Source organism: Mustela putorius, unplaced genomic scaffold (genome assembly GCF_011764305.1).
Source record: "Mustela putorius furo isolate JIRA1106 unplaced genomic scaffold, ASM1176430v1.1 tig00000487_pilon_pilon_pilon, whole genome shotgun sequence".
In the NCBI taxonomy this organism is placed as follows: domain Eukaryota; kingdom Metazoa; phylum Chordata; class Mammalia; order Carnivora; family Mustelidae; genus Mustela; species Mustela putorius.
In genome coordinates this window covers 6,038,064-6,066,060 of record NW_025421399.1, presented here as the reverse complement: position 1 = coordinate 6,066,060, position 27,997 = coordinate 6,038,064, and the positions used below count along the sequence as shown (strand labels likewise).

The window sequence follows — 27,997 nt, the reverse complement described above, 5'->3', positions numbered from 1 at the left end:
CTCTCGGGAGGCACACGGTACCGCAAGGAGAAAGCACCACAACACCGTGTTTTTCCAAGTGTTACCCTTTATAAATAAGTACATTTGCTTTCATACATACAGTTCATTGTACGGATGGCGATCTGTACACATGGGCAGAAAATGCATTCATTTAACTTTTCACATCTATCTCACACAGCTCACATGTACAGACAATACAACTGCTCAAGCAAGTACAGCAAAGGAAAAGGTCTTTCCTTATACACAGGGGGCTAGATGCCTCTGTTGGGTGTGGGACATCCCCACTGCACGAGTTCACAACTGTGTGGTGTTCAATATATCAGGAGAGAGAACAAACATGCATTGGATAATATACTGTACAGAGAAAGTCCTTTACATCTGAGTCATAGAAAACCTAAAGGAAAACTAAGTGCATTAAAGCTTTTTCCAGCAAGTGTCTTGAAAGGACAGCAAAGAGGAGGAGGAATCAAAATCATATTAGTACAAATCACTCTTTAATTATAGACTGTACATGTCTGTACTAATTAAAATCATCTTGGATTTGGAGGAGACAGAACAGAGACGGATATGCTGCACTAAATGGAAAGGAGGCCATGCCTGAGGATGGCACCTGCCCTGAGCCCAATGAGGAACTGGCCCCACTCAGCAGGAATCAGCCAAAGGAAAAAACAAAAACAAAAACAAACTGGAACAGGAAGTGTAACTTACAAGATTTCCAAAATAACCTGTGAATGAAGGAGAGATCTGGAGCCGGCATTTCTAACTTTTTTTTTTTTTTCTTTCCAGTCAGCTGGTACACAATAAGGCAGGTACATTCAAGTACTGAATTTCCAGAATTTACAGTCTGTCTGGTCCTGGGGACCCAAGGGATGGAGTGGAGTCCCCCTAACCAGGTTAGTGGTTCTGGTTCTGGTTAGTGATTAGGCAAAAGAAAAATCCAGCCAGTAAGTGCTACAAAAACAAAGCAGCTAGGCTCCTTCCTTTCCACGGAGTAGGTCTGTCGGAAAAACGAGAGACGCTGGCCTGCATCTAGACGCGTTCAGCTAAAACCTGGCAGGTCAGCTTCGTGGAGAGTATCAGAGTCGGCAGGAAGAAGTGAGATGAAATGGGTGAGGAAACATGAAAGTAACACTTGATTTTTGGTGTCCAATTACGCATTCATTTGGTACTGACTTTCAAAGCTCTGACCGTGGCCACCGCATGGCCACAAGCATCTCAGGGCGGCTCAGCAGCTGTGAGGCATTGGACACCAAACGCAGGTTACCAACACTTCAGCCCTTCAGTGGTCTGTGTTATAAACGGAGTTGATGAAGACCCAGTGATTATTCAAGTAGCTCTGCACAGTGGCTCTACCGTTCCCGTTGTGCTTGTGTCCAGGCCCCCAGCCAGCCGCCTTTTCTGGGGAGCAGCCAGAGCGGAGTTCAAGGCATTGCATGGTGAAGGTTTCCATGACACGTCTTTGTAGGTAGCTCTTACCCCTAAGCCCTTTGTTCGTTGTTGTTAGTCATGGTAGATGGTCAGTCTGGAATTCCTAGAGGAAAAGGAGAAAAAGCCACACCTCCCGACGTGCGTGCCCCGGGCAGCACGGGCCTCGGTGTGGAAGCAGCAGCAGGCTGTCTCTGCAAGTTGGCTTCTTGAGAAGTGGGCAGCCCAAGGACAGACAGGGTGGGAGAGGCCGGGACAGGGAGGGGGGAACATCCTGTCCCCCCTCTCCGCCCCCCGGGGGAGCCTGTTCCATTTTGTGGCAAAGATTCAGTGAGCAACTGGTTTTGTCCAAGGCATTTCTGCAGTAGAAAAATAACAATTTTTGAATCAAACCAGCCAACTGTGACATCTCTGGAGTTATAAAAGTTGGAGGCCAAGAGGAACTGAGAGGGATGCTCACGGGAAGTGAAGAAGACTTCCTCATACCCACCCACCCACCAGAGCAAGGGAGTTCTAGTCAATTCTCCTGTCCTCTGCCTGGCTGAAGGTCCAAAGCGGGTAGTGTTCAAAGAGCTTGTCTCGCCACAATGGGCACAGATACGTGAAGACCCCTCTGCAGGCCTGTCCCCTCCTTCCTGAACCCTCTGGGCCTGCCTGCTGCCCCGGGGAGCGGCTCCTCCAGGGGAACCTGCTGCCTGCCGTTCTTTGCCACCAGACAAGCCTGGTGCAGAGCCACAGTGACACCTAGTGGTAGAGTATGATTGAAGCAAGGTGACGTCCACATAACCCACTGTATAGGACTAAAATCTAAGGAAAATACTTATGGATATTAAATTAGATACTGGTTAATTTTTCTATTGGGTACATCTCTGGAATATAAAAATACCAATATTTAGAGAGGGGTTCATAAACTACTATACAATATAAGGACCGAGGATACCTTTCTCTAGGCTGTTCTGTTTACAATAATTTAGGAAAAGTGTTTTAATAATCCAGGCTTAACTAAATTAGCAAACTTGTGTCTCTGGACAGCGATCTGGGGTACTGTACATGATTCTAATTAGTGGAATTTTCCTGAGCCTTCGAGTTTAAGTTAAACACATCTAGAAAGAGGGGCACATGGGAGAGGAACAGGAAGGGTTTGTGCTCTATTAACTTGGGGCTTTAATAGTGCACATCTGCAACCCAGACGATACAACAGCAGATACAAAATGGTCTTTGTCCATGCCAAATTCTCATGTTACACAGGTTTTCCCTTTACTTTGTAAATAAACATTAATTTTTAATTGTTAATTGTGTGCCTTACTGATCCAGTAAATAAAGTAACCACGTCTCAGGAGTCCCTAAGAAAATTGCTGGAAAAGCACTTTAAAATCACTGCAAATTTTTTTTGTATTTAAAAATTCTTAATCTTTTTGATGCTTATATACAACAGTTATTTCTTGTGCTATAAATGTTGTGATCCACTGCTTGATTTCTTTCCTTTTTTTCTTTTTCCCTTGAAAGATACACTAAAAGACAAGAGCGGTTTTGCTATTTTCTAATGAAGACATTACGCACACTTAAATATCCAGTATTTATCAGAATTACAAATTCAAACAGTAAAGTGCACCCATTTATAGACATGATGTGATGGGAACCCATTAGTGCAAGAATTCTGGGTGAATGAAACGTACAATTTGGTGAGAAACCTAGAGGCTGAGGTCTGTTACCACTGTCGCCATTGCAGGGTGATGTGAATTGGGTGAGTGGAACTTACCAGGCCCATCTGAAAAGCTCCCCCCACCGGAAGCCAGACATTGATTCAGCAAGTGTTGCCGGGGAGAGGCCATCTCGGATACACGGTACTAAGACCGGCCCATGGCAGTGAAGTAGCACAACAGGGCACGGGCAGTCCGCCTGCAAGGAGAACCGGTCTCCTGCCCCCAGGAAGGTCCAGTTGGCATTTTCTAGTCAAACTCAACTGGCACCCAGCAGTGATATTCACTCCCTCTTACAATGGCTAACAAAGAGCCTGCATTTTGACTGTTTTAAGTATTTTGCCCAATAAGGCATAGACCCTAAATCTCCGGTTTGTCCAAGAAAACCAAGAGACCCTGGGGACAAGCAACATCAGGGGCGTGTTGGTGAAATGCAGAACCTGCTGAGTGCAGGTCGCATGTGTGGTGCTCCGAATAAGCAGGGGCACTTTTCTGACAGATGCAGACATTGTTCAGAATGTCGCGGCAGCTCCTCGGTGAGAGGTGCTTAGGAAGGGAGGAGATGCCAAGAGCCCCCAGGGCTGAGACCTGGACAAAGCAGGAGCTGGGCTCCGGGCTGTAGGCTGGTGCCACAGCTGGACATTTCATCTTCTCAGTGAGAGAGAGGGAGAAGGGAAGGGCCAAGACGCCGGGGCCCACCCTGGGCTAGCTGAGCAGGACGCAGTCCCGGGGCATTAGAGAGAGGGGAAAGAGTCTGGGTCTTGAGATGGCCCAGCTGTCTGCTTCTAGCCCAGAGACACGTCCTGGCCTGTTTCAGGCCTGGGGGCAGAGGGGCCCATCTATTTGGCAGAATCTAAATTAGTAGAGAAATGTTTCTGATCTCAACTTCATGCTCCCCATGTCTTAGTGATACTTTCAGAGGACACTTACAAACAGGTCTGGTCATATCTGGATTTTTGTTCAGGAAACTGCCCTTCCAATAGCCCTTTACTAACAAGAGCAGAATGATTCTTAGTAACAGAGAATGAATTCGCTTTTGCTTCAGTTTCTTAAGTTTTCAGAGTTGACGTGCCGTCAGCACCAGGCCCGTGCTAAGGCTTTGGTTTTGGTGTTCCTGCTGTCCACCTCATGCTGGCCTCAATCACGCAAAGGAGAGGTCAGCAAGTGACCTCAAGACACGGAAGAAGGGTGCAGGCTACCCGGGTCAGAAGACCTGCTGTCTGTCTCACGCGCCCCCACCCAGGGCTGAAAGGGGTCTGTGTTCTCCCTGAAACATGTTGCAGTTTCTGGTTTTCAAAGATTGCTCCCCAAACACTCCTACCTTGAAAAAAAAAGAAGAAAACGATTCCTAAAGTAACATAATGGGACTATAGATCTCAAAATGGAATCAGACGGTGTCTGGCGCAGGGTGCAATGACCCTTGGTGCAAACTTCAGGAATAAGGTTACGGTCCCGAGAGAATTCAATCTGCTTCCCAGATAACCAATTTCTTCACTACACCGTGTGGGCTGAAATAGGAGCGCCAGTGGAACACAGTCTGGTTCCGAGCAAAGACCCACTAACAGGATTAGGGTACCACTCACACCTCAGCAAGAGTTTGCTTTTGTAGAGTATGATGGTCAGTGATCTCTTAGGAGCTAAAATGCAGACTTCTCCAAGACAAAGATTTTCTCTAGCCTTTCACTGAGCGTCCAGAACAGTCTTTCTTCCTCTCTTTTCTATATATTTACGTAGATGCCCCCCTGCTACCACCCCTGGAAAATCAGTCGATTTTTAATAGTTACTGGTTGGCTAAAAACCTGGAGAATGCCTCTCAGTAGATTATTTAATAATATCCATGATTCTCATCTGATTTCCTTGGCTGAGTGAAATATTTAAAGGGCTGGTTGTTTTCTAAATATTCATAAAATGTTTCAAATAATTATACTGTTTTTTTCCCCCCTTCCAATATAATAGACCTGTTTCCTCTTTCTCCTGGATCCTTTAGCCCCCATAGGAAGACCAGCAATAACCTAAATGAACATTCTAGACCTGATGACTGCAGGGAGCTGGCAGTCCGGGGGAGGAGACCATGGCACGAGAATGCACTGGGGTTGGCTATTTGGATAACACTGGATAAGAATGCGAAGGCAAAGGGGCGTCATACTCTTTCTAAAGTTCCTAGAAGAAAACAAACGAGAACACCTTATTTTTGTAAAAAAGGAGAAAGACATTCACACAACAAGAACATCAGTGAAAGCGATTGTCTCCTGGAAAAAGCTGACCAGTGTGTCTGATCTCCCTGGGTTAAAGCACACGGCACAACAATCTCCTCGTTGGCGTCGGAAGAGAGGGAGAGAGCTTGTGGCTGGGGCTCGGAGGGGAGGAACTCAAGTCCTGGCTCGCTGGAGGCCAGCTTCCCGGTCGGCTGCATGCAAAGAACTCCAGCACGTGGGCTGCCACCTCTGAACACCACACAGAAACTACATGAGAAATTAAGCCAGAGAACTACCTCAAATGTGGAAACCAAGCCTGAAAATGTGCAGTGAAAACATATGGGTCTCACTCCAACACACGTCTTTTAAACATTAGACTCCACAAATGGTCTCTTTGGTTTGATAGGGGATGTCTGCCCTTGTCGAGAGTCCCGGGACAACTGCCTGTACAGGTTGTCCTGGTATGCCTGAGCCACAGGGAGGGTCCGAGCCACCTTCACATCCGGGTACGAGGAGGCCTGGCCGACTCTCTCCAAGAGGTCTCCGCGGGACCCGTTGGCCAGCATCCCATGGGGGCTGTAATAATCGTCCTCCAGCAAATGGCCATTCTGTGCATTGTTGGTTTTGTTATAAAAGGCAATGTTGCTGATGGATGATGGTGGACTGAAGGACTCAGGCTGAGGCAGGTTGCCTGGAGACGTGGGACTGAGAACGGTATCCACGGATGACACGGCCCAGGTCCGATTCTGCTGGTGAAGGTGGGGGTACTGTTGAGTCCGGGCTGTTTTATCTATGATCCCCATGAATGGTGTGGTCCTGGATCGGGTGGGCTCACTGGGATAACCTCCCTGAGTGGGAGACACTGGTGACAGCTCGTCACATGACCTATCATATGCCGGTTTCAGTGGGATCTCCATTTGCTGAATCGAGGAAGACGGCCGGAAGGTTGGAGTGAGGTTGGAGGCTGATGAGATACTATTGCTGGATGGAGAGAAGCGGAGGCCTACGCTCTGGGAGTGCAGCAGCGGCCTGGGAGTTGGTGGGTGAGGCTTGATTTCGTTGGGGTTGACGCTAACAGGTCTTCTGATTAAATGCGACACATCAGGGGAACCTAGTTGGCTGGAGGAACGCTCCAGATCTAGTTTTGAGTGACAGACTGGGTAGTAGGATGCGGACTGGCTACGTCCAATCTGTGGCGTCTGGCTGTATCTCATACCACCTCGGTACGCCGAGGAAGGTCGCTGTGGAAGGTCCTCTTTGGTCAACCCTCCATGCTGACAGATGGCGCCCGCACTCAGGCTGGCCTGGACATGCTGCACGGGTCTCCCGTCTCCTACGATCCCCCCAATTGACCCTTGATAAACCAAGCGGCTCTGACTTACTCCCATGTCTCCTTGGGAAGACTGGTACTTACTAGCCATCGAGTGGGCGACTTGGCCATAGGCCCCTGTGGAGACGACGGAGCTGGAATGGACTGCGGCGCTGGGCTGGTTGCTTCTCACAATCTGGGCCTTGGCAGGCTGTAGCCTGAGCCCTTGCTGGGGAACTGCCACAGGCAGCTGAGGCATCTGGTAGGGCCGCTGGGTCATTTTGGATAATGGAGATTTTGGTCTGCCAGGAAGCTGACTCACACTCGTGTCTTGCTGATAGCGCACGGGGGAGCCCGACTGGGATCTGTAGACACTCATGCTTTCAGCTGGAGGGCTGGCCCGATACTGAGGGCCTCTACGGAGCGGGGAAGGGGGAGGGCTCGGGTATTCCTTGCCCTGTCCTCCCACGGGCGGGGGGCTGAAGCGGTAAGACCCGCTCTGGTGCGCCGGGGAGGTGTGTGGTGGGCTGGGCCTGTAGTGGGAGTTCTGGTGAGTGGGAGAAAGAGCGGGGGAGGTGGACTGATAGCCCTGTCTGGTGGGAGAACCTACGGAACTGCTGGAGCGGAAGTCGAAGACCTGATGCGAGCTGAGCGGTGAGCTGGAGATGTAGGCCGAGTCCCGATGGGCTGGGGAGGCCGGCGGGCTCTGGATTATCGGGAGCCCCTGACTGGGCCGAGCCTCGGTCTGGAGGCCAATGGAAACGTTCTCAACATCCTGTTCCAGGTACTCCTCCTCGAATATATCCTGGACGGAGTAGAGATCTTCGTGCTGCGGTTCGGGCTCCGTCTCCTCCGGCAGCGGCGGCTGCGGCGGCTGCTGGGGCGGCGGCTGCCCCTGGCGGCACTCCTCCTCCACCCGCAGCAGGAGTCTCTGGATCTCACGGTTGTTTGGACAGAGCTTGATGGCCTCGTTCAGATCCTCTAAGGCTGCTGCAAACTGTCTGCTCGACAAAATGTAAACACAGGAACTGGAGTTATTCTGAACCAACAGGAACCACCAAGAGCCGAGAACGCGGTCACTGCCGCAGAGAACTGAGGGGTAGCGTCTGTGGGAGTCTGGGGTGGGGGTTGGTTTCGTTTGATTTTTAAGGGAGGAAACAGGTAGGCTGTCATTCTGGAAGAGTCCAGAATGCTTCCTTAGCCTGTTTGGCCTCCGTCTTCCTTCTGGCCTCTCTGGGATTAGCAGAGAAGTGGCCCCATTTTGTCAGTCCAGCCAGGCCCTTCAGGAAGACTCTCTCAGTGCCCAGAGGCACACCAGGCGGTATGTGGGTTGGGTGGGGTTGTCATTTACAGGGTCACTGTCAATTAGCTTAGGAACAAAACAGTAACTACATATTTAAAAATCTTGCTGATTCAGCATAATTTTTTCTTTATATTCTCAATATTTTGGCCCCAAATTTCAGGCCTGTTCCCTCCTAGGCAAGAAGCCCGACTTCTGCCCTTTTCTCCCCTTCGCCCCATAGCACTGTCGCTCCTCCATTCGGCTACATCAGAGCTGGGCAGGTCTTAGGCTCACTGACTAAGCAACTCAGATCTTAATTTGCAGATGAGGACACGAACTCTCAGAGACAGTCCCGTCTTCTCTATTAATAATCCTCCTATTAATCACTCTATTAATAATAATCACTCTATTAATTAATAAGCACTCTATTAATAATCACAGGAAAGGGGCGACTGGCCTTGTTGGGAAGGGATTCTCTGGGGATAAAGAGAATCTGACAGTTAAGCTTCCGTAAGGACTTTCTTACCCCAGCTAGCTAAGATTAATGTTATCACCCCTGTCATCACTAGACTTAACCTGGGTTTGGTTTTTTAGGACCATATCCCCCCCGGCCACAACAGTGAATGTGAAGCAGTTCTTTCCCAGGCAGGAGTTTGGGAGAAGGGTGGGACACTGGGCAGGAGGCGCCAAGGACGGCGACAAGTTATCAAAGATCAGTGATGGCAGGTTCTAGGTCTTTCTGGAGACTTTACTGCCCATTTGGCCAAGCCACAGCAGATGGACACGAGGGATGGAGTTTCTCTTGAGCCCCCTTGACCCTGGCAGCAGGGACCTCCTATCTCCCTGAGGTTGTGGTGGTGCTGGTGGTGGGGACTTGGGTGAGGAGGAGATCTGATGCCACCAGACCTGAGGAGAACTCCAGAAGGAAGACTAAATAATCCAGGGACTCCTCAAATGTCTACCAGAAAAGGGGAGCCTGTGGTATAAGTGACCCATCCTACTGTCCTTCTAAAAGGGCCAGGAGGATGTTTTGCTTAAGTGACCTCCTCTTAAGTCACTGGTGTCTATGTTATCTGCTCCAGGGGTTAAAAAGTGATTGAGAGGTGGCAGAGGCTTCTTGGAAGAAGGTACCATTCTCCAGCAATACGACGGCATTTTCCTCCCAAAGTAAAATGCTCTAGATCTCTGGAGCCCTGAAGATTTGCCAGTCTCAAGTGGAGTTCTGTGCTATGGAAGCCATCACCAAAGCATGTCCCTAAATGTCCTCAGGGAGAGACACATTTTGGTACGTATGCCCCAGGATGGCCTACATTGGCTCCGCCAGATTTTCAGAAAAGAGACCTCTTGCTCGTCACCCTCTCTCTCTCTCTCCTCACCTGCTGCTGCGCTTTGCCCTTGCTCTCGCATAGTAAGCTTCATAAGATTTCGGTTTCAGCTCCAGGGCCTTAGTAGCAAATTCCTCCGCCATTCCAAAATCCTGTCATTACAATAGGTGTGCAAATGAGTCATTGAAGAGACAGGAAAGATAGACAACTTGGGAATAAAACAGATTATATGTACATTTCTTTGACATTTATGGATGGAACACCTGGGATTCTCGACATGCCTGGCACGGCTCGAGCCATGTGGCCCAGACCGGGAGTTGCTTCTGCCTTTGCCCTGAGTGGCCCTGCAGTAGGTCCTGGGAATTTCTGCCCAGGAGCATTAAAATACTCTAATGTACCTTCCTTCTGCTTTTCTAATGAATGCTGGCTTTTCTAGGACAGCAGCCAAATGTGAACCCAATGAAGCTCCTGAAGTTGGAAACCTGACCCGTTGTCACACGTGTGTGTACAAGGCAAACAGACATGTGCCTCGCACGGGGCCTCGCCCTACTCCCCAGCTCCCTGTCGCACCCGCTATTCCTCCACTTCCTAAGGGGCGAGGGAGGGCCAGTGGGATGAGGTCTGTGGAGAGGAGAGCTGCATGGACCATGGACCGCATGGACTGGCCTCGTTGGGAAGGGATTCTCTGGGGATAAAGAGAATCTGACAGTTAAGCTTCCATAAGGACTTTCTTACCCCAGCTAGCTAAGATTAATGTTATCACCCCTGTCATCACTAGACTTAACCTGGGTTTGGTTTTTTAGGACCATATCCTCTCCCCGGCCAAAGATCTGGGGTCAGGGCACCCGACAGACTCGGGTTCAGTCCTCCAGCCAACCCCATAGCCCCTCAGAGGGGGTGGTGGTGTGTCTTCTCATCCACACCTACTGCACAGGTGGGATGGAGTGTGAGCACACATTTGAAAGCCCCAACCCCATTTCCGGCACAGAGCAGCTGCTCAGTAAACGGCCTCTCCCTTCTCCTAACTGGGTCCTTACTCAGAAAACATTGAAAACAACAACAAAAATAAAGTAAGAGAGGGCCGTGGCTGTAACTGGGGTTTGTGACAGATCATCTCTTAATCGCTGAGGCTCTCGAGAGGTGCATGGTCTCATCTGTCCTCATCTGAGAACCCTGGGGACAGGGACCTGCGACATAAAGCCCAAGTTTTAAAGATATCCTTCCATACTAAGCTAAAAGGAGTGTTTTTCTCTCCTTTCATTCGGTGTCTGAGCCTTAGGACAGCACAGTGACCCCTGGTGACACGCATGATTCCAGAGGCAGAACACAGGCCTGGAGCATGGGTGGAAACTAAGTAGGAGAAGTAACGAGCCCTCTTGGACGGAAGGAGACAGGCCCCGGGAGCGCCGTCCAGTGCCGGCCGCGGGAGCTGACTGCCGCCTCTTTCGGAGCAAGTGGAGACCGAGAGGGAGCGTTCATTTGATGGGAATCGTCTTCTATCGCTACTCTCTTTCCAATCTTATCTTTTTCTTTCTCTTTTCAACAATCATCGTTTCTGGCAAGATCAGAATGCTTTTAAGAAAATTATTAGTTCAGGCCCAAGAGAAGGTGGGAGCGGCTCCTGAGCGTTACCTCATTCGCACTGGCTGGAGCCCTGGGGGACCCTGGGAGCTACAGGTCTGGTTCTGTTTCACAGAACAGCCTCACTGCCTTCCCCTGGGGCGTCCCCTTCCCACAGGAACCGCTACCCTGTCCACAGTCTCCTCGGCACCATGGGGCAATTCCGCCTCTTCGGGCCGCAACTGTGTTCTCTGGGCCTTCAGGGCTCTTCTCACTGCCAGAGTTTAGACGGAGGCTACGAAGGTCGCACACACAAACAGCCTCTCTGGAACTGAAGCAGGCCTCTCGTCCCTGCAGCTGAAATCTTGCTTCTGCACAGCTGCGCTCTCTACTCATCAGCATCCTTTTTGGGGGTGGATTGTTTTCAGCTCCTGAGGTACTGTGAGACCTCAGGCGGGGGATGATCGGAGGTTCCTGACACGATCTCATCTATTCCCAGCCTCCGAGACAGGATTCTTGGCCTGGGAGCATCTGCATGTCTGCGAATCATGGGAGCAGTGGCTGAAGGCATCACACGCCGTTTCTGCTTGGCAGGTGAGAAGGACCAAGGACTATGTGGGAGGTAACAGAGGACCAGAAAGAGTTCTAAGATTCCCTCTGTGACAGGAAGGGACATGGCATGCTGGAGTAAAAAGATGAGGAAAGAAAGTGAAAAGTTCAGGATCAGCCTTTGAAATAAACCTTGAAGTCCATGGTCCCGAGTCCTCTTTCCAGCCCTTCCTTAAGAGACTAGGGGTCTACTAGCAAGGAAGGGAGTGACTACAGTTCATACCGAATTGCAGCTGGACTTCTAGTGACCACCTCTCTCACATTTTCCCAAAGACCAGAAAACTGCCTTGGGGGTAGGAGATGATGATGATGGCATTCCAATCACTTTCAGTGGGAACTAAAAATTCAGAAAGCTCCAAAAGTGCCCACAGCATTAACTTTTTTACAGTTTAAGATACGGATTGTACTTAGACTTGATTTCTTTCAAATTGCAAATGTCAGTGCTCTGTGAAGGACAACCAAGTTCCAAATGGGGCCGAGAACGATTTCAGGGGCCTGGTTAAGAGCCAGTAAGTGACATGGACGGTCAGCTTCCAGGGTTGAAGGAAGCAGCTGGGGGGAGAGGGACTTACGTTCATTTTCCTGCGACATCGAGAGAGGTTGAGGAGGAGAGACACCTTTAGTTCCCGGAAAGTTTTCAAGTCCTCACCAAACCCTTCTCGCGGGAATTTCTTCAGGGCGTACTGGTAGCGCTGGGCAGCCTCCTTTACTTTCCCTTTCTAATGGGAGTAGAAGATGGCAAAACACAGAGTTGGTTTGCTGAGCAGCGAGGAGGTCTGGCCCGCTCCCTTCCTCCTCTCGGCAGTGATGGCTAAGTTAGTCCCCCCAAACACTAGCCTGGGGAGTAGCTCTGGCCCTGCTGGTGAGAGAAGAGGGTCCAGTCTTTTCAAGAGGAAACTCAACTGGCAGGAAGGGCAAGGTTGAAGGGGATGCCCAAGACACAGGCCAAAGAACCAACCCCTGGGATCCCCAGCTTCCTGACCGGGATCCCCAAGAGACTGATCTTGCTCATTTCAAAGGAGCTTTATCTTGACCTGATTTCCCTGGGACGCCTATTATTTTCTAGCCCCAACTACGCCAGAGTTATTACTCCTTCTTCACTTTTGGTTTGCCTGGAAAACTCTTCCTGTTTGATGCTCCTCCTTGCCAGTCCTCTAGAAGAGGTCATGCCCTTCCTCACAAAGGAGGTGGGAGCCAAAACAGTCTAGCTGTTGCTTCCCTAGTCTCAATGCATAAAACAGTTGCCAGTGTTCCCATTTTTAGAAAAGGCTTGGGGTAGGGTGACACTAGTAGAGAAGTTTAGAATTTGTGTTCCATCTGCGTAGGAGGGATTTTCCAAGATGAAGTAAGTCTAGGACCAACTTAGGGACCTGGTAGCAGGGACCTTGAATTTTCCTTACATTCTGTATCTGAAAATCTATCAAATAATAAATAAATACCTATACACATATACACATGAATAAATAAAAAGAAAACAAATGAAAATCTATCAGCTGAGCTCAGAATGAGGCAGGAGGCAGCTCCCCTTCATTTAGCCAATCTTAATCTATTCCATTCCTTCTGTGCGGCTGCAACTCCATCCAGGGAGCCTGAACGGTCTCATCTTCTCTTTAGCATCTTTCCTCACGGAGAGATCTGGAGTCTACCAAGGTGAGAACTCTGCCTTTCCTCAACAGGAGATAGGACTCTTTTGTTGGAATATGAGAAGTTCTATTATAGTCAGGGCTTAGATTCTTGAGACCAATGTTATCCCCAAGTCCATAAATATGACACCTGGAGTAATGAAGCCCTTCTTGGAAGTCATGTGAAATCCTGGGAGGGTCAGGACTCAAGTTTCCTAGAAGACCAAGATTCCTAGATTGTCATGACTTTCACACGGAGGGTCCTCAGGAAATACAACTCTTCTCCCAGGAACTCAAAACATTCCTTACATAGAGGTGGGTGAGAGGTGGAAATAATGCACTTCATAATCATCTCCCACCTCTGGGCCTGAGAGCTCAGTGAGGCTGGATTTATGTTTACCTTTAGGAGAAGAAGATGCCGCTAATCTTAATATAACCAGGTAACCATGAAATGTAATGTGCTTTGCTTTTTTTTTCTTTTTAAGTAATCTCTGCACCCAATGTGGGGCTTGAACTCACAACCCTGAGATCAAGAGTTGCATGCTCTTCTGACTGAACCAGCCAGGTGTCCTGTCATGTAATGCTCTTTTAGGATTTCCTACAGGCTGTGGGAGACAGTCTGTGTTAGGGTACTGGAGACTTCGGCTTGAATTGTGACTACAAAAAGACTCCATATATTTTTTGTTATCATTTGGTGAGGGACTTAAAGAAAATTTTATAATTGCTATTTGTCTTGCTTTCCTTATCTTACTCAGGGATGTTGACAAGCTATTACTACTACAGACTTTTAAATCTACATATATATATTAAATATGAAAGTGAAGACCGATGCCTTTTCCCACAGACTAGAAATATCTGTACTACATAATTTTACTTTACTTGTGCCATGAGTTTCCAGGTCCCACTTAGCAGATTCCACGCGGAAACTAGGTAACTGCCTATTAGTGACCAGATAAAATTAGGTCTGCGAGTTGATCAGCTGCAGGCTTATGTAGGCCACGCTTGCTCTCCTGCTGGGAAAATAGAAACTCAGGATGGTCAACCTAAGAGCCCATCATTGAGGGAGGGCATTCTCCCTTGGCCTCTAGAACCGAGGATGAGACTGTCAAGACTTTAGTAGATTCTATAGGGAGAGAACGAACAGTCAGTGGGCACTTTGAGGAAACTGTTCCTCCCCTCCTCACCTTATAAAACATGTCCCCCTCTTCCATCAGCTTGCTCAACAGGATGATCATGATGTCTGGTTTGGAGGTGGCCATCGCCCACGTGGCTGGACCTGTAGTGTACAGGATGCATGATGGGTAAAAAACTCAGACAATGTAAGGGTGGCAGGAAGCTAGGTGAAAAAAACATCCTGGGGGATTTCTGCTGAGAGAACAACTTGCTCCACAACAACTTCCTCATCATTTAGACCTGGGAGTGTCTTAGGGACTCCCATTGCCAAGAAGCTGCGCTGGACTGGTATTCACCTTAAAATAAGAGCACCTGACCTGTCTGAGCCGGCACCACAGGAGGGCAGCAAAGCCTGCCAACGCGCTGGATTTGAGCAGGCCATGGCTTAGCCTGGCGCTGTTTTAAACGAGGTCATTCGGAGAAAAGAGTTTACATCAAATGTCACCAAGAGATTTAGAAAATCCAAAAAGGGCAGTTTATTTTAGAACCCGGGACTCAAAATCCCTAGCTGTTTAGTCTCTTAATTTAAAAATATGTACTTTGTAGAAAGGGGAACCATTAAAGATTCTAAAGGCTCCCTTAATTTTTAAGTACTGAAGGCCTCCCTGGGATTTACTTTGAATCAGGAGCACAGTTCTAATGTCAAAAGACGTGAAACAAGTCAACATGACTGAGAACTACTTTACCCACACAGAGAAAGAAGAGGTTAAACTGATTAGTTTATAGACGCCTGAATTATTTACCAACTAAGCTTTTCAGGGTTAGTTATCAAAAGTTCAAGTTATTCTCTACAACAGTCGTTAAAAAAAAATCTTCTTTTAAGGTGAAGTAAATTAAAAGATTAGAGGTGTAGGGAACTCATGCAGGCTAAATCAAAGAGGAGAAGGCAAAGCTGACCAAGCCATCAGACCACGCCTGATGCTGACAGCGGTGAAATATACCTCGTGGGCGACTCGGTAACGTCTGACAACCTTCAAAGAAAGGAGAAAACAAAAAGTTGTAGGAGAGGAAAAAAAAATGGATGAAGGTGAAAAAAAAAAAAAAAAAAAAAAAAAAGGAAGGAAAAAGCAGCAGTGAGAGGCAGGCAGCAAAAAAGCCAGCATATCAGCCAACCCTCGCCTACAGGTCCGTGGGATGGGGAGCAGATGGGACAGCAGCAGCAGGGACTGGAGAGTCTGAAGCACATACAGAGCAGGGAAAGCAGAGGCTCACGGCGGTGCGGGGATCCAGGGTGCTGGTGGGGGGCGGGGGGTGCTGGTAAAGAGGCGTTAGCACGAAGATGTGCTTAAGGTTAGAGCAGCCTCCTGGTGAAGGCGACGAGGGGCACGGCAGATAACCAGGTGATTGTGGACACGGAGTAGTGTCGACCAGGGCTCCGAGGGTGCTTTCTCTGGGCCCAGAGCCTTTCTGTTCACTTGGACAACAACTGGGGCAGGGCAGAGGGGAGACTATACACACTCACACCGAACACCCAGGGCAGCCAGGCCACTGGACCAGTCTGGCCCCCGGGCACAGATGGCCAGCACCTTCTTCCTTTCTCCTACCTATCTTGGCTCCTTTCTTCAGAAGAGTGACAACAACAGATGTGTTCCGGCACCCCACTGCTCTATCCAGAGGGCGCATTCCGCTGTAGTCGACATGCTCGATCATGGCCCCGTGATCCACCAGGAACTGGACCTAGGATGGGGATCAAGGGGAACAGTTAGCACAAGTGCAATGGCTCAGTGCCGCCCCACTGAGGGCTCTGGCTGTTGCCTGGACTTTATTCAACCTCTGGTGTGAACCAGGCTGCGTAGCCACGGGACTTCCGGCCTTACTGTATTCTTGATCTTTAATGGTGTTTTGAATATGCTTGTCCTCTAGCAAGTACAGGTCCAAGAACTTTCTTTATATATATATAACATTTATCTATTTGAGAGAGAGGGAAGCAGACTCCCCTCTGAGCAAGGAACCTAACGTGGGGTTCGATCCCAGGACCCTGAGATCATGACCTGAGCTAAAGGCAGACACTTTGGACGGAGCCACCGAGGTGCCCTCCAAGAACTTTCTATCAGGAATCATCAACATGTTACTCCACTCTTAACCCAATAACATTCCGGATGGAGAACCATCCCTATCCCTACTACCCAAAGGCGCATGTAAAGGCACTCACCACCTCGGCATCACCGTAGAAAGCTGCCAGATCCAGGGGGGTGCGGCCGTTCTTGTCAGCATGGTCTGTGGCAGCTCCGTTATCCACCAGAGAACGAACTACTGGGAGATGACCCTTCAGACAAGCCCAGCTGAGGGCTGTCAGTCCTTCTTTGTCCATTAGAGCAATGGAGGCACCTACAAGAGCGAGTGTAACACAGGGCTGAGGAAATAGGAAACACGGGGCTGCCCAGAGCAGGCGGGAAAGCAGGTCCCAAAGCTGAACGCTCGGCCAAAGCACAGCTGTTGTTTCAGGGGGGAAGTTCTCTCGCACTAATACTGCTAAAAAAAACCAAAAACAAAAACAAAAAACCCTGGTCCTATAAGCTCTCAGTAGAAGAGAGTCCAGCTGTTTTTACTGGGTATCCTGGGCCTCCCACAAGGCTTCCTCTTTGTACGGAAGTTCCAGCATGCCCCGCAGAGAATGCTCTACTTGGGCCACGTGGATGTGCTCATGGCCTCCTGACTCTCCCACAATATTCCCAGAGTCTCACTTCTGGTCATGTTTGCTCCCATGTGGGGAGTCTTGTCATTCCTGCCTCACTTCTACTCATTCTCTAGGGACCATTTCAAATCCCCCCGTTTCCAGGAAGATTTTCCTGGTTCACTGTTCACCTCGTCTTGAATGTGCTTAACACATGTCACCTTATTCTGTTCTTCATCTTTTTTTTTTTTTTTTTAATGTATCCTACTTGCATGTAATAAATCCTCAGTGAATGTTTTCAGGAAGCAGCAAAAGTCTTCCCTTTGGAACAGTATAAACTCCTGGAGAGATTCTCCTAAAGCAGGAGGAGCTCAGTCCGCGCTGATCACTGGCAATAGCACCAGATCACGTTCTTTCTCTCTAGAACGTGGGAGAGATGAACTCGTGGGAAGAGACTGAGCCCAAGCCACAAGGAAATTCAGAGTTTAATTAAACTTGTCAGCCTTCGATGATCCAATCCCCACTCTCTTAGCCTTGTTGGTATTCTACATCTGTTTCTCTTTAGCATTTCTATCTTCTTCCATAAGGATCAAGCATACTCGATACACTGTTTTGTAATTAGTCTAAAGTTCAATACTTATTTTGTTCTTAGCCTAGACTGTAAACTCTTGGATGGCAAAGGGCTTATCACTTCCTTGCTGGTTTTGAAGAGTACCTAAGACAATTCTTTTCACACAGTGGACGTGGCGCACTAACTAAATTGGGATCAGCTTACTGCATACAGAACATTTTCCAGGCCGCTGCCTCAGCTAGACAGGACTCAGAGGTGAGATCAAGCTTAGGATGTACCACAGCAGGCTCGGTGTGGGTCAGACAATCAGACTTTGTGGCTTCCTGCAGCAGGATGAAGGGCTGGAAGCTACCTCTCACCCTGCTGATAGCCACTAACGTACTGGGTTCTCTTTTCGTAATGGTGTAGTTTGCAAAGAAATCATCGATTCTAACACAGAATGAATTTGAATGTGGGAGAAAATCTAAGGAGTTTTCTCAGATGGGATGTCTAGAAACTCCCTGGATGGAGCCTCCCATGTAGAAGAAGCAAGATAAAAAGGTTCTGGATGTCTATTACAGATAAGTTGATTTTCCAAAGATAAGGAAAGCTGGAATTTAAGAAATTAATAGGAGATACATATGAAATGAACCCATTTATTCAACAGACGTCCAAAATTCAATACGTAATCTTTCCCTTCACTCTTTTCTTCCCCTTGCAGTTAATGGAATCACATTTTTTCCAAACATCCATTTTAAAACTTTGGAGTTATCTTTAACTCAATTGTCATTATTTCCTACATGTAATTACTCTATATCCAAAATCGTTTTTGTACTTGGCCCTTCTGCTCTCTTCTAATAGCTACCGCCCCTGGATTAGAGCCTCATTACTTCTCATCTATTACAATGCTTCGTAATGGCTCCCCCGGCCCACTATAATTCCTCCATCAAATTGTACTACTGCCAGAGGAATTTTTCTTTTAAAGCACAACTCTGGCATCAATTCCTTTTTAAAAAGTCTTGAAAGGCTCCCCATTGCCTTCAAAATTAAGTCCAAAACCTCTTTTGGTCTGTTCCTTTTCACTTTCTTTCCACATACATTTCCAATTTTACTTCCCAAGAGCCCTCACATACTTCACTGGACAACCTGCATTATTTCCCCAAACCTCTTGTGTGCTGGATCTCCTCACTGATTTTCAGACACTTCCCCTCCCTGAACAGGACAACTTTTTTCCTATTCACCTTTCAAAGTCTGTCCTTTTCTAACGCAAATACCTTAAACAGAGCATTTTATCTTCGTTTCATCCCTTCCTTGCTGGATTACAGAGTCTTGGGGGGCACAGATTACAGAGAACCCATTAAAAGAAAATCCCTTGCTGGTACAGCACTGGTACAGTGTTCTGCACGTGAAGCTGGGTAAATAAATGTTGGCAGAATTTGCTGATTTCGTTGAGTCTCTGATTTAAGTGTAAAAAAAAGGAAAAACGGAGGCTCTCTGACTCTTGATGGTTTGACTTACAATTTTTCAACTTTACGATGGCGCGAAAGGGATATGCATTCAGTAGAGAATGTACTGTGAATCTTGAATCTGGACCTTTTTCCAGGATAGCGATGTGCTATCTTGTGATGCTGGCCAGCAGCAGGGAGCCCCAGAAAGCCAGCAGCCACACCATCACGAATGTAAACAACAGATACGCTTACAACCATTCTGTTTTTCACTTTCAGTATAGTATTCAATAAACTACATGAGATACTCAGCACTATTATACAGTAGGCTAAGCTATCACGTTCCATAAGCTAGGTGTATTAAATGCATCTTCAACTTCAGATATTTTCAACTTAGGGTATTTTCAACTTGGGTTTATCAGGACCTAAGCCCATCCTAAGTTTAGGAAGATTGGTAGTACAAAGACCAGCATGTCTGCAAGGGTAAGGGAGAACACATCTCTGCACTCTGCCTGATAAGCTTCCACTGGTGTGTGGCAGACACTGTGCAGTGATCTAAAAGTTATCAGCGCCTGAAGAGGTCTTGCCTTTTCCAGTAGACTTGGGTTGTTCTGGGACTTTTGTTCCTGCTGCATCTTATCCTGGGAATCTAGGTACACCCTCTATGCTCCTCCAACCCTCTCTTGGCAGAAGTAAGGATAGATATCATGAAACCAGTCTTGTTTGTTGGCTTGTATTACGGAAGCAAGAACCACTTTGCATACTGGGAGAGTGGTTCTCTGGTTCTGCCCCAGCATTGCGAGTCTGAGGCTGTGGAAACAAATACCTCTTCTTTGGAGGATACGTCTGAAGGCCTAGTAAATCTCTGAGTTTCAGTTTGAAATCTTAGAAGAAACCTCGTCGTCTTCTTAATTTGACTACCCTCAGTTGTGCCGGCCTGGTTAGTGTTCTTCCTTCAGGAGCTTGGATTCCTTGAAGTGAATGTGCCCAAAGAAATAATTTTAAATGTGTAGGTCCTTTTTACTAATGGGGAAGGCTAACTGGAATAAAGTCATTAGCCTGGGCACAATCACACTATCTCCTGCTTCATGTAAATGCTCAAAGTCCACTAGATGGTACTGTAGAGTCAACAGTGACTTGAGTTTTCCTTCTACAAAAGGTCATGCTCATTCACCCGTTTTGCATAGGTGACTGAGGTCAGAGCAATCAAAAGGCGCCTGAAATGCTTTTGAAGGCGGTGTGACCACAATCTCTTTATTTCCCATTCACCAGGAGCATGTGAATGTTAATGTCAAAAGGAATTTATTACAACAGAAGAGAATATCCTGATTTCTCCAATAGGGTCCCACTGTCAGCAATTATCTTAATCTTTGTCTCCTCCGGATACAAGAAAAATATTAGTTGTACAGGCTTACAAAAGAATTGATAAAATTAAAGAAAAAACACAATCCTTGGAAGATGAATAGCTATTGAGTGTATATTAAAAAATCAAAGTTTGGAGATTACAGATTTGAATTAGAGAATTTAGAACACATTAATCTGATTAGAATACCAAAACTCCCTTAATTCATAAGGAAACAAAGAATATCAGAGTTAAAGGGTCCCACTGTATGTAAGAGAGGAGATGAACTTTCACATCTTAACCAACTAGATTCATAATACATATATATTTTTTAAAGATTTAGAGAGAGAGAGAGAGAGAGAGCATGTGTGCACATGCATGGAGGGAAGGAGAGGGAGAGAAACTTAAGTAGACTCCCTGCTAAGCATGAGCCCAATGCGGGGCTTGATCCCAGGACCCTGAGATCCTGCTCCAAGCCTAAACCAAGAGTCTGGATGCTCAAATGATTGGGCCACCCAGGTGCCTCAATAATATCTATTCTTAACATCTCTTAGAATCCATCACTAGTTCCTTGAATCCAAGGAATTGCCCATGCAGCTCTGGCACTCCAAGACTGACCTTGTGCAAGCAGAAAGTCCACAGTTCCTAGATGGCCTTCGGAGGCAGCCATCATCAGCGGAGTACGACCCTGCTTGTCTGCCATGTTGACATCAGCTCCATGGGTGAGTAAAAGATCAACAATCTGTAAGTGCAGAGAAACAGGGACCAATGAGCCAGGAAGAGCTGCTGAGTAGACATGTGCATGCTGTTCCCTACACTGGGGGGATCTCCTCCTGTTGCACAGGCGAGTCACTTCTCCATGTAACTTTCTACTGCAAGGGTCTCTCTAATTCTTGCAGAGTCTTACTACCGTGTGATTTGATCTGACTCTCTTAAGGAAAGCCAAATGAGAATTCAACTCTGAATGTCTGACTTACCCCTGAAGTGAAAAAGAATTTAAGATACAAAAGGTCAAAATGTAGACTAAACCATCCCACAGTGGAAGTTCCGACACTAGTCACTGCCTTTGTGAGTGCCGTTTTATTGACCTCTAGGGGCTGCTAGCTTCCCTGTAGTGAGGATTTATGACTGAAATGAATACAGCAAAGTGCCTCTAATAACTCTTCTATACCGTTTGGCTTCTAGAGCTATTTTTCTACACAAATACTTCCAAAGATTATTACCAATATATGGTCTTCTCCATTGTAAGTGTATAAATTAGCATTTATCTGGAATTCAAACATCTGGAATGACTGCATAGCTAGAATTTATGTACACCACGTTTTCTTTTAGCAAGTCTGAGACACCTGCAAGACACCTGTTAGCAGGGATCTGTTGGGATATGAATCTTCTAGAGGACCTGTGGGAAAAGCAGGTCCTGGTCACTCCATGACCAGGCCAGAAGGAGCTAGTCCCTCTATGCAATCTAGATCATGATGATGACTTTTTAAAAAAATGATGATGATTTTGAACATTAGGTTTCTGACATCTTCTCAATGAACCAGAATACTAATAACCAAGGCCCAAGTCCTCAAACCCAATGACTGGTGAGTAACCCAAATGTGACTTTTTTTTTCTTTCTGCTTCAGAAGTTCCTGTCTAGAACTCACCCCTCCCTGAGGGGCTGGAAGTAGCTAGCCTGCTTACCTGCCAGTGGCCCTGGCGAACAGTGCTGAACAGAGGCACTGCCCCTCGGCGGTTTGGCTGGGCCACTGCTGCCCCCTGTTCCAAGAGGAGACGGCACACCTCCAGTTTGCCCCTCCCGGCGGCAGCTGTCAGTGCTAAGAGCAGAGAACACAGACTGAGAACAGGCGGGTCTTGCGCTCCCCCGCCCTCTGTGTGAGTGCTACTTGACCTCCAAGCATGGGAGTGGTTACTTTTGCCATGAAGGATATTTAAAAAAAAAATCATGAATAAAACTACATTTAAGTGGGCTTACCATGTATGGAGACAACTGCAGTAAAAAAATCTATTTGAAAATCACCTTTGATTAAACTGACTTGGTTTAATTTTTCCTACCTAGACTGTCTTCCCTACTTTTGACTTACCTCTTTTTTGGGGATCTCTTCCTAGCTAGGAACTTTTCATGGGTGTGTATGCATGGGGAATGTAGAGAGAGGGTCTCTGCAGAGTAAGGCCTTTTAATTTTATTTTTAAGATATTTATTTATTATTATTTTTAAAGATTTATTTACTTGACAGAGAGAGACTGCAAGAGAGGGAACACAAGCAGGGGGAATGGGAGAGGCAGAAGCAGGCTTCCCGCTGAGCAGGGAGCCTGATGTGGGGCTCGATCTCCCGACCCTGTGATCATGATCTGAGCCGAAGTTAGACGCTTAATGACTGAGCCCACCCAGGGTCCCTATTTATTTATCTATCTATCTATCTATCTATTTATTTATGTATTTATTTATTTAAGATTCTGTACACTTATTTGACAAAGAGAGAATGAGAGAGCACAAGCAGGGGGAGCTGCAGAGGAAGAGGGAAAAGCAGGCTTTCTTGGGAGCAGGGAACCTGACACAGGCCCCTGGGATCATGACCTGAACCTACATTTAACTGACAGGGCCACCCAGGTGCCCCAAGTAAGGTCATTTTTAGAATTAGCTAGGAACCATTTCTGCCAGCCTCTACTCCTGGGTCCTTAAGCCTAAAGAACCAAAGTCAGGAATGGCAGTCTCAGGGTCCTGGGCCAGTTTTCTTTTCTTTTCTTTTTTTCTTCATTAGAGACAGAACTTTTGCAACATTTGTAACCACTTGCATGTAGGGGTCAGAACTGTTCAAGGTAATAGCCTTAAAGATGAGAGAAGAGGTGTGACAAAGACTCTTCTGAATATGAAATAATGGAGTCACTGGTAATAAAAATTGCTATAGTGGGGATGCTGGGTGGCTCAGTGGGTTAAAGACTCTGCCTTTAGCTCAGGTCACCATCCCAGGTTCCTCCAATTGAGACCCGCATCCCAGCAGGGAGCCTGCTTCCCTCTCTCTCTCTGCCTGCCTTCTCTGCCTACTTGTGATCTCTGTCAAATAAATAAATAAAATCTTAAAAAAAAACCAACTGCTATAGTGACTACAAGGGACATAACAGGGAGACACTTAAACATTCTTCTTTTTGTGTTACTGTCCGTTTATGATCTCTGAGGGAGTGGAGATTCATGAATGCCACTTTCATTCTCTGAGCACTGTGTCAATAGCAGCAAGAGGGATTTGGAGATAGATTTTCCTATTGAGTCCATATTTGAACAAATATATATATATATATATATATATATATATATATATATATATATATATTTTCATTTGACCATGGCGTCTCAAATGTATAGGCTCAGGGTTTTAAAGAATGGAGGAGGTGGAGGGGATGGTAAACACTATCAGGAGGTGGCAGGAATTATGTTTTTTAAAGAAAGAGGATAGAGAACTTATTCTCAAACTGACTTGGACACCCAATGTGGTAGCCAGGGAGTCCTTCCTTGATCATGGCCTCCTACTCCACTGGCAACTAAAAAAAGATAGTATTTCGCAAGCGCAGATAATATTCCAGTTTGCAAATGTTGGTATCTCATCAGGAAGACAACTGAAATTCAAATCAAATGGTCACTTGACATTTTTTTCATCCAAGTGCAACTGGCGGCATTTTGTCTTTGGGCTTTGTCAAACATAACTGATTCATATGCAAAGTCAAACTACCTGTAATTTCCACTAAGCTAAGCCTCCAAGTAATCTTTTCTTTCCTCAAGTATAAGAAGAATTCATGAAGGCAAATGTGACAGTTTTAGAAGATTAATTACTCAAACTAGATGTATCTGTCTTGTCTTAGGGGTATTTTCAGTTTTATTTTGGAATTCTTAACATTGGTGTTTCTGTCCCATTCCTCACAGGAGGGCAGAGGTTTATCTGAGGTGAGGATCATTTCCAAGCCCTCAATGAATGAGTATAGGTACTGACGGGTATGATTGTTTACTTGATAAAGAAGTTTTACGTCAAGAGATCTTTGGCAACGTTCCATTTCTTTTTTAAAAATTAACATATAATGTATTATTTGTTTCAGGGGTTATATTCCTTTTTTTATTTTTAAGATTTTATTTATTTATCTGAGAGAGACAGAACACAAGTTGGGGGGAGGGGGAAGGGACAGAGGGAGAAGGAGACTCCCCACTGAGCAGGGAGCCCCATATGAGGCTTCATCCCAGGACCCTGGGATCATGACCCGAGCCAAAGGCAGACGCTTAACTACCGAGCCACCCAGGCACCCCAAGAACCCAACTTCACCATTCTAATAGTTCAGAAAACAACTTTAATTCTTGGGTCAAAACACAAGAGTAGCTTAGGAACTTGACTGGAAATCATGTCGTACATCTTAGTTTACACATGTATATATAAACGAGCTCTCAGTAAAGCTGGAACAGAAATAACTTGACTGGGGTAGACACTCATTAGGAACCATAAGAATCATCTTGTTGGTACGTGAAACAAAGGATTTATAGAATTTCTAACTCTTACTTTCCAATTCCATTTAAAGTAGCTATGCCCTGAGAATGGCGGGTGGGGGTAGGGGAATTTGTGAAAATTCCTTTCACAAAAGAATTGTAGCCTGCTGGAGAAAATATAGGCAGTATTTCAGAATCAAACCTTTCACCAATGATGCCAGTTCACAGAACACTGCTGAAAACTTACAACCAGTTCCCATCTTGAAAGCTGAAACTTCTACTGTTCACTCTAACCTGGAGTTACATTGCTCTGCCTGGCGCATTTCAACTTGCTGGATAACACATGTATATGAGAGGGAATGTTCCATTTGGCTGTTTTCTTTGTTGTATCATCTCTGTTGCTTAGGTCATGATGTAATTTGGTAGGAATCTCCAGCTGATAGCTGGACACGGTCATTAACACAGCTGGCCAATTTCATCTCAGAACAACATGCTATGCATAATGGGATTTGTACTTTTCAAAATCCAAGAGCAAAAAACTGCTTTGGCTGAATTTTATGTAAGTCTTATCAAAAACTGTTAAAACTTTTTGAAAGAAAGAAGATTAAGGTAAAGTCGGTTCTGTAAAACAACCAACCAATTCAGAGCAGTTTGGAGGAAATCTCTTCCTAAGAGACCAGTAACAGAATTTGTTCCCTAACTTGTCAGCAGCTGATGAGATTATCTGACATAAAAGGCCCCTTTTCAAAGCAAAATATCTAAGGAGTCTGAAGAGGCAGACAGGATGCAGCTCAGAGTTGGGGCAACAGCCAAAGTCTGCTTGGACGGGATGGGGACACTAAACAGAATGCAGCAAAGCAAATGGTTCTCTTGATCTATTTTCAACTGTGAGAGAGTAGAGCATAGACAGGTCATGCAAGACCAGTGAGAGAGGTGGTTGGGGAGACATAAACTAATCACTACTATCTAAAACATTAACTAAATATTTTTTGAACTATTTGTCAGACACTGTCTCTGCTCTCAAGGAACTCAAGGTTGGGTAAGGATAACAGACAAATAAAAATAACATTACTATCCAGTGTATAAGTTGTATGGAGGTAACACAGAGGAAGAAGCATCTGAGAAGGTCTTCCAGAAGAGATGTTCATCTGAGCTAGATGCTTAAAGAGAAACAGAAAACCGAGAGGCATGCCAGGCACAGGGAGAGCAGGTACAAAGGCCCTGAGGTGGGAGACAACAAGTTTATTGTTATTGGAGTTACCAGTGAAGCCAGGCAATAGATAAGGCTAGAGATCATGACTGGTCTTCTTGGGCTCCACTAAATAACTTCATTAATGGTACAGGGGGTCAGTAAATGGTGGTAAGCAGGTTAAGTGACATCAACAGATTGTGGCTCACAAAGATCACTCTGGCAGAAGTCACAAGGGAGATGAATCATGAAAGGGTGACAAGAAGATCAGTGAGGAGGTGGTTGCAATAAATTAGGCAAAGGATAATAAGCATGAGTTATGGGTATCTTGTTTATTTTGTGAACTCTTGCTTCTTTTGGGTCATAGGACAGTTCAGGCGCTCCAGAGATTTTAGAAGATTTTTAATGCTGGTCCTGGTCTAAGCTCGTAAGACAGGGAAGAAGAGGGAGTAGCGAACAATCTTGTCACCTTAATTGCTTTTCTTCTGTACTATTCCATAAGACGTCTATGAAAACCCTATGGGATGGGAGGGGGCCAGCCAGATGGGGGAGGCTGGTTGTAGGCAGATACTCTGGAAGAATAAGGAGGCTGCAAAAGGAGGACAAAAGCAACCAGGATATTCTAGTGACCTGCTTTTAGAAAATCTGCTCTGTAAAAATTCTATTTTGATTATTCTTTCATTATATGCTAAGATAAATGTCATTGATTCTAAGATGCACTTTTTTCCCTTCACATTTTTCAAATTGTGTTATGTTAGTCACCACACAGTACCAGTTTTTGATGTAGTGTTCCATGATCATTTGCATATGATACCCAGTGCTCCATGCAGTCTGTGCCCTCTTTAATACCCTTCACATTTTAACATCTCTAAAACTGGGATGCATCTTGTGATTTCTGTGATAATAAAGAACTGTGCCAGTTTAATAGGTGAAGGCTTCCTTTTTTTTTTTTGTAGTGGTACATACATTAATGACTTTATAGTTTCCTATAGTTAGAAGTGTCTTAGATTTGGTATAGTAAGGGATGCAGATTGTTGGGACCATCATAGTCATTTGATTTTCCTTAGGTAAAAATTATGTTGTTTAGACCGGGGCTGTAGGTATGAGACCCAACCAGCAGGCTGCAGGTCACAGACCTTCATTCTCTATGTAAGGACATGTTTAAGATTTTGCCATTGGAGAAAACATTACAATTCACTGGGTCATTATACATTTTAAATGATTATGTGCTATAAGGTAGAAAGGAACATGTATATTTATTAAATCTATCACTATAGACAGAAAAGCAACTATGGGTTGCTATATAGATATCTTCTATATATATTAGAAGAAGATGTATGTAGGAGAAGATATATAGATATCTTCTATATAGCAACATAGTTGCTATAAAAGCAACTATGAGCTGCTTTTCTATATTAGTGAGGAGGGATAATGTCTTGCATAGCACAGACATTATTTCCTAGAAATTTTCCTGAAGCCAAATAACTATTTACAGATCTATAAATTGTATTAGAGATGCATTTCATTCTAGCACTATTTAGACAGCATTTTATGTTTTTAATCCTGAAATTATTTCATGTATGTATCAAGTTAAACACAATCTAATTGTGATTATAAGCTAACTCACATGACGCTTTGATCTTTTTTTTTTTTTTTTACAATCTTGAGATATGGTACATATTTAAATAAATACATGTAACAAACTTTGTTGTGCATGTTAAAGGGAGATATTTAAAAAGGTCCTGAGGCAATAAAATTTTATCCTTTTCTTTTTTTTTCAGAGGCAGATGAAGAGAGAAAGAGAGAGAAGTGCAGAGGAAGAGGGAGAGAACCCCAAGCAGGCTCCATGCTCAGCGCACAGCTGACACGGGGCTCAATCTCACAACCCTGAGATCATGACCTGAGCTGAAATCAAAAGTCCAATGTCTAACTGATTGAACCACCCAGGTGCCCCCATAAAGTTTTATTCTAATAAGAAATTCATATCAATAAGTCTTCCACTTAGTTCACTCCCTTCTTGAACATTTTTAAGAAATTCGTTCAAGTACAGCACTAGAATGTGTTTGATATTCATCACTATGATTGTTAACCTTATAATTCCCATCTATTATCCTTATCAGGCTGTAGTTTTTTTCCTACCCTCCCCTGGGCTTCCCCCGGGGCTCCACGTGTACGGCTGGCATCAGGAG

General features: G+C 45.8%; 1 protein-coding gene and 1 long non-coding RNA gene across 11 annotated transcripts in view; one reads left to right on the top strand and one right to left on the bottom strand.

Moving 5' to 3' along the window:
- Positions 1-49: 49 nt before the first annotated feature.
- Positions 50-27,997, bottom strand: part of TANC2 (tetratricopeptide repeat, ankyrin repeat and coiled-coil containing 2) — a 364,817-nt gene continuing 336,869 nt past the window's right edge. For 4 of the 6 annotated variants that reach the window (XM_004749221.3, XM_004749224.3, XM_004749225.3 and 1 more), the window contains 9 exons: positions 21,838-21,971; positions 20,770-20,893; positions 16,353-16,528; positions 15,745-15,877; positions 15,142-15,171; positions 14,212-14,303; positions 11,978-12,124; positions 9,288-9,388; positions 50-7,630 (listed from right to left, as the gene is read on the bottom strand). In XM_004749221.3, the coding sequence (XP_004749278.1) occupies positions 5,686-7,630; positions 9,288-9,388; positions 11,978-12,124; positions 14,212-14,303; positions 15,142-15,171; positions 15,745-15,877; positions 16,353-16,528; positions 20,770-20,893; positions 21,838-21,971 (2,882 nt within the window). In that variant the 3' untranslated portion in view covers positions 50-5,685. The remainder of the gene's footprint in view (positions 7,631-9,287; positions 9,389-11,977; positions 12,125-14,211; positions 14,304-15,141; positions 15,172-15,744; positions 15,878-16,352; positions 16,529-20,769; positions 20,894-21,837; positions 21,972-27,997) is intronic. The other 2 variants (XM_004749222.3, XM_004749227.3) reach the window with 1 other exon arrangement.
- On the top strand, positions 7,599-27,643 carry LOC123392285. Of its 5 annotated transcripts, XR_006607006.1 has the most exons (6): positions 7,599-7,728; positions 8,994-9,196; positions 11,296-11,390; positions 12,990-13,055; positions 20,706-20,873; positions 21,780-22,171. It is a non-coding gene; the product is annotated as an uncharacterized LOC123392285 (long non-coding RNA). The 5 variants fall into 5 exon arrangements; XR_006607008.1 differs by adding an exon at positions 27,590-27,643 and having other exon boundaries at positions 8,994-13,055; positions 21,780-22,029; XR_006607007.1 differs by having other exon boundaries at positions 8,994-11,390.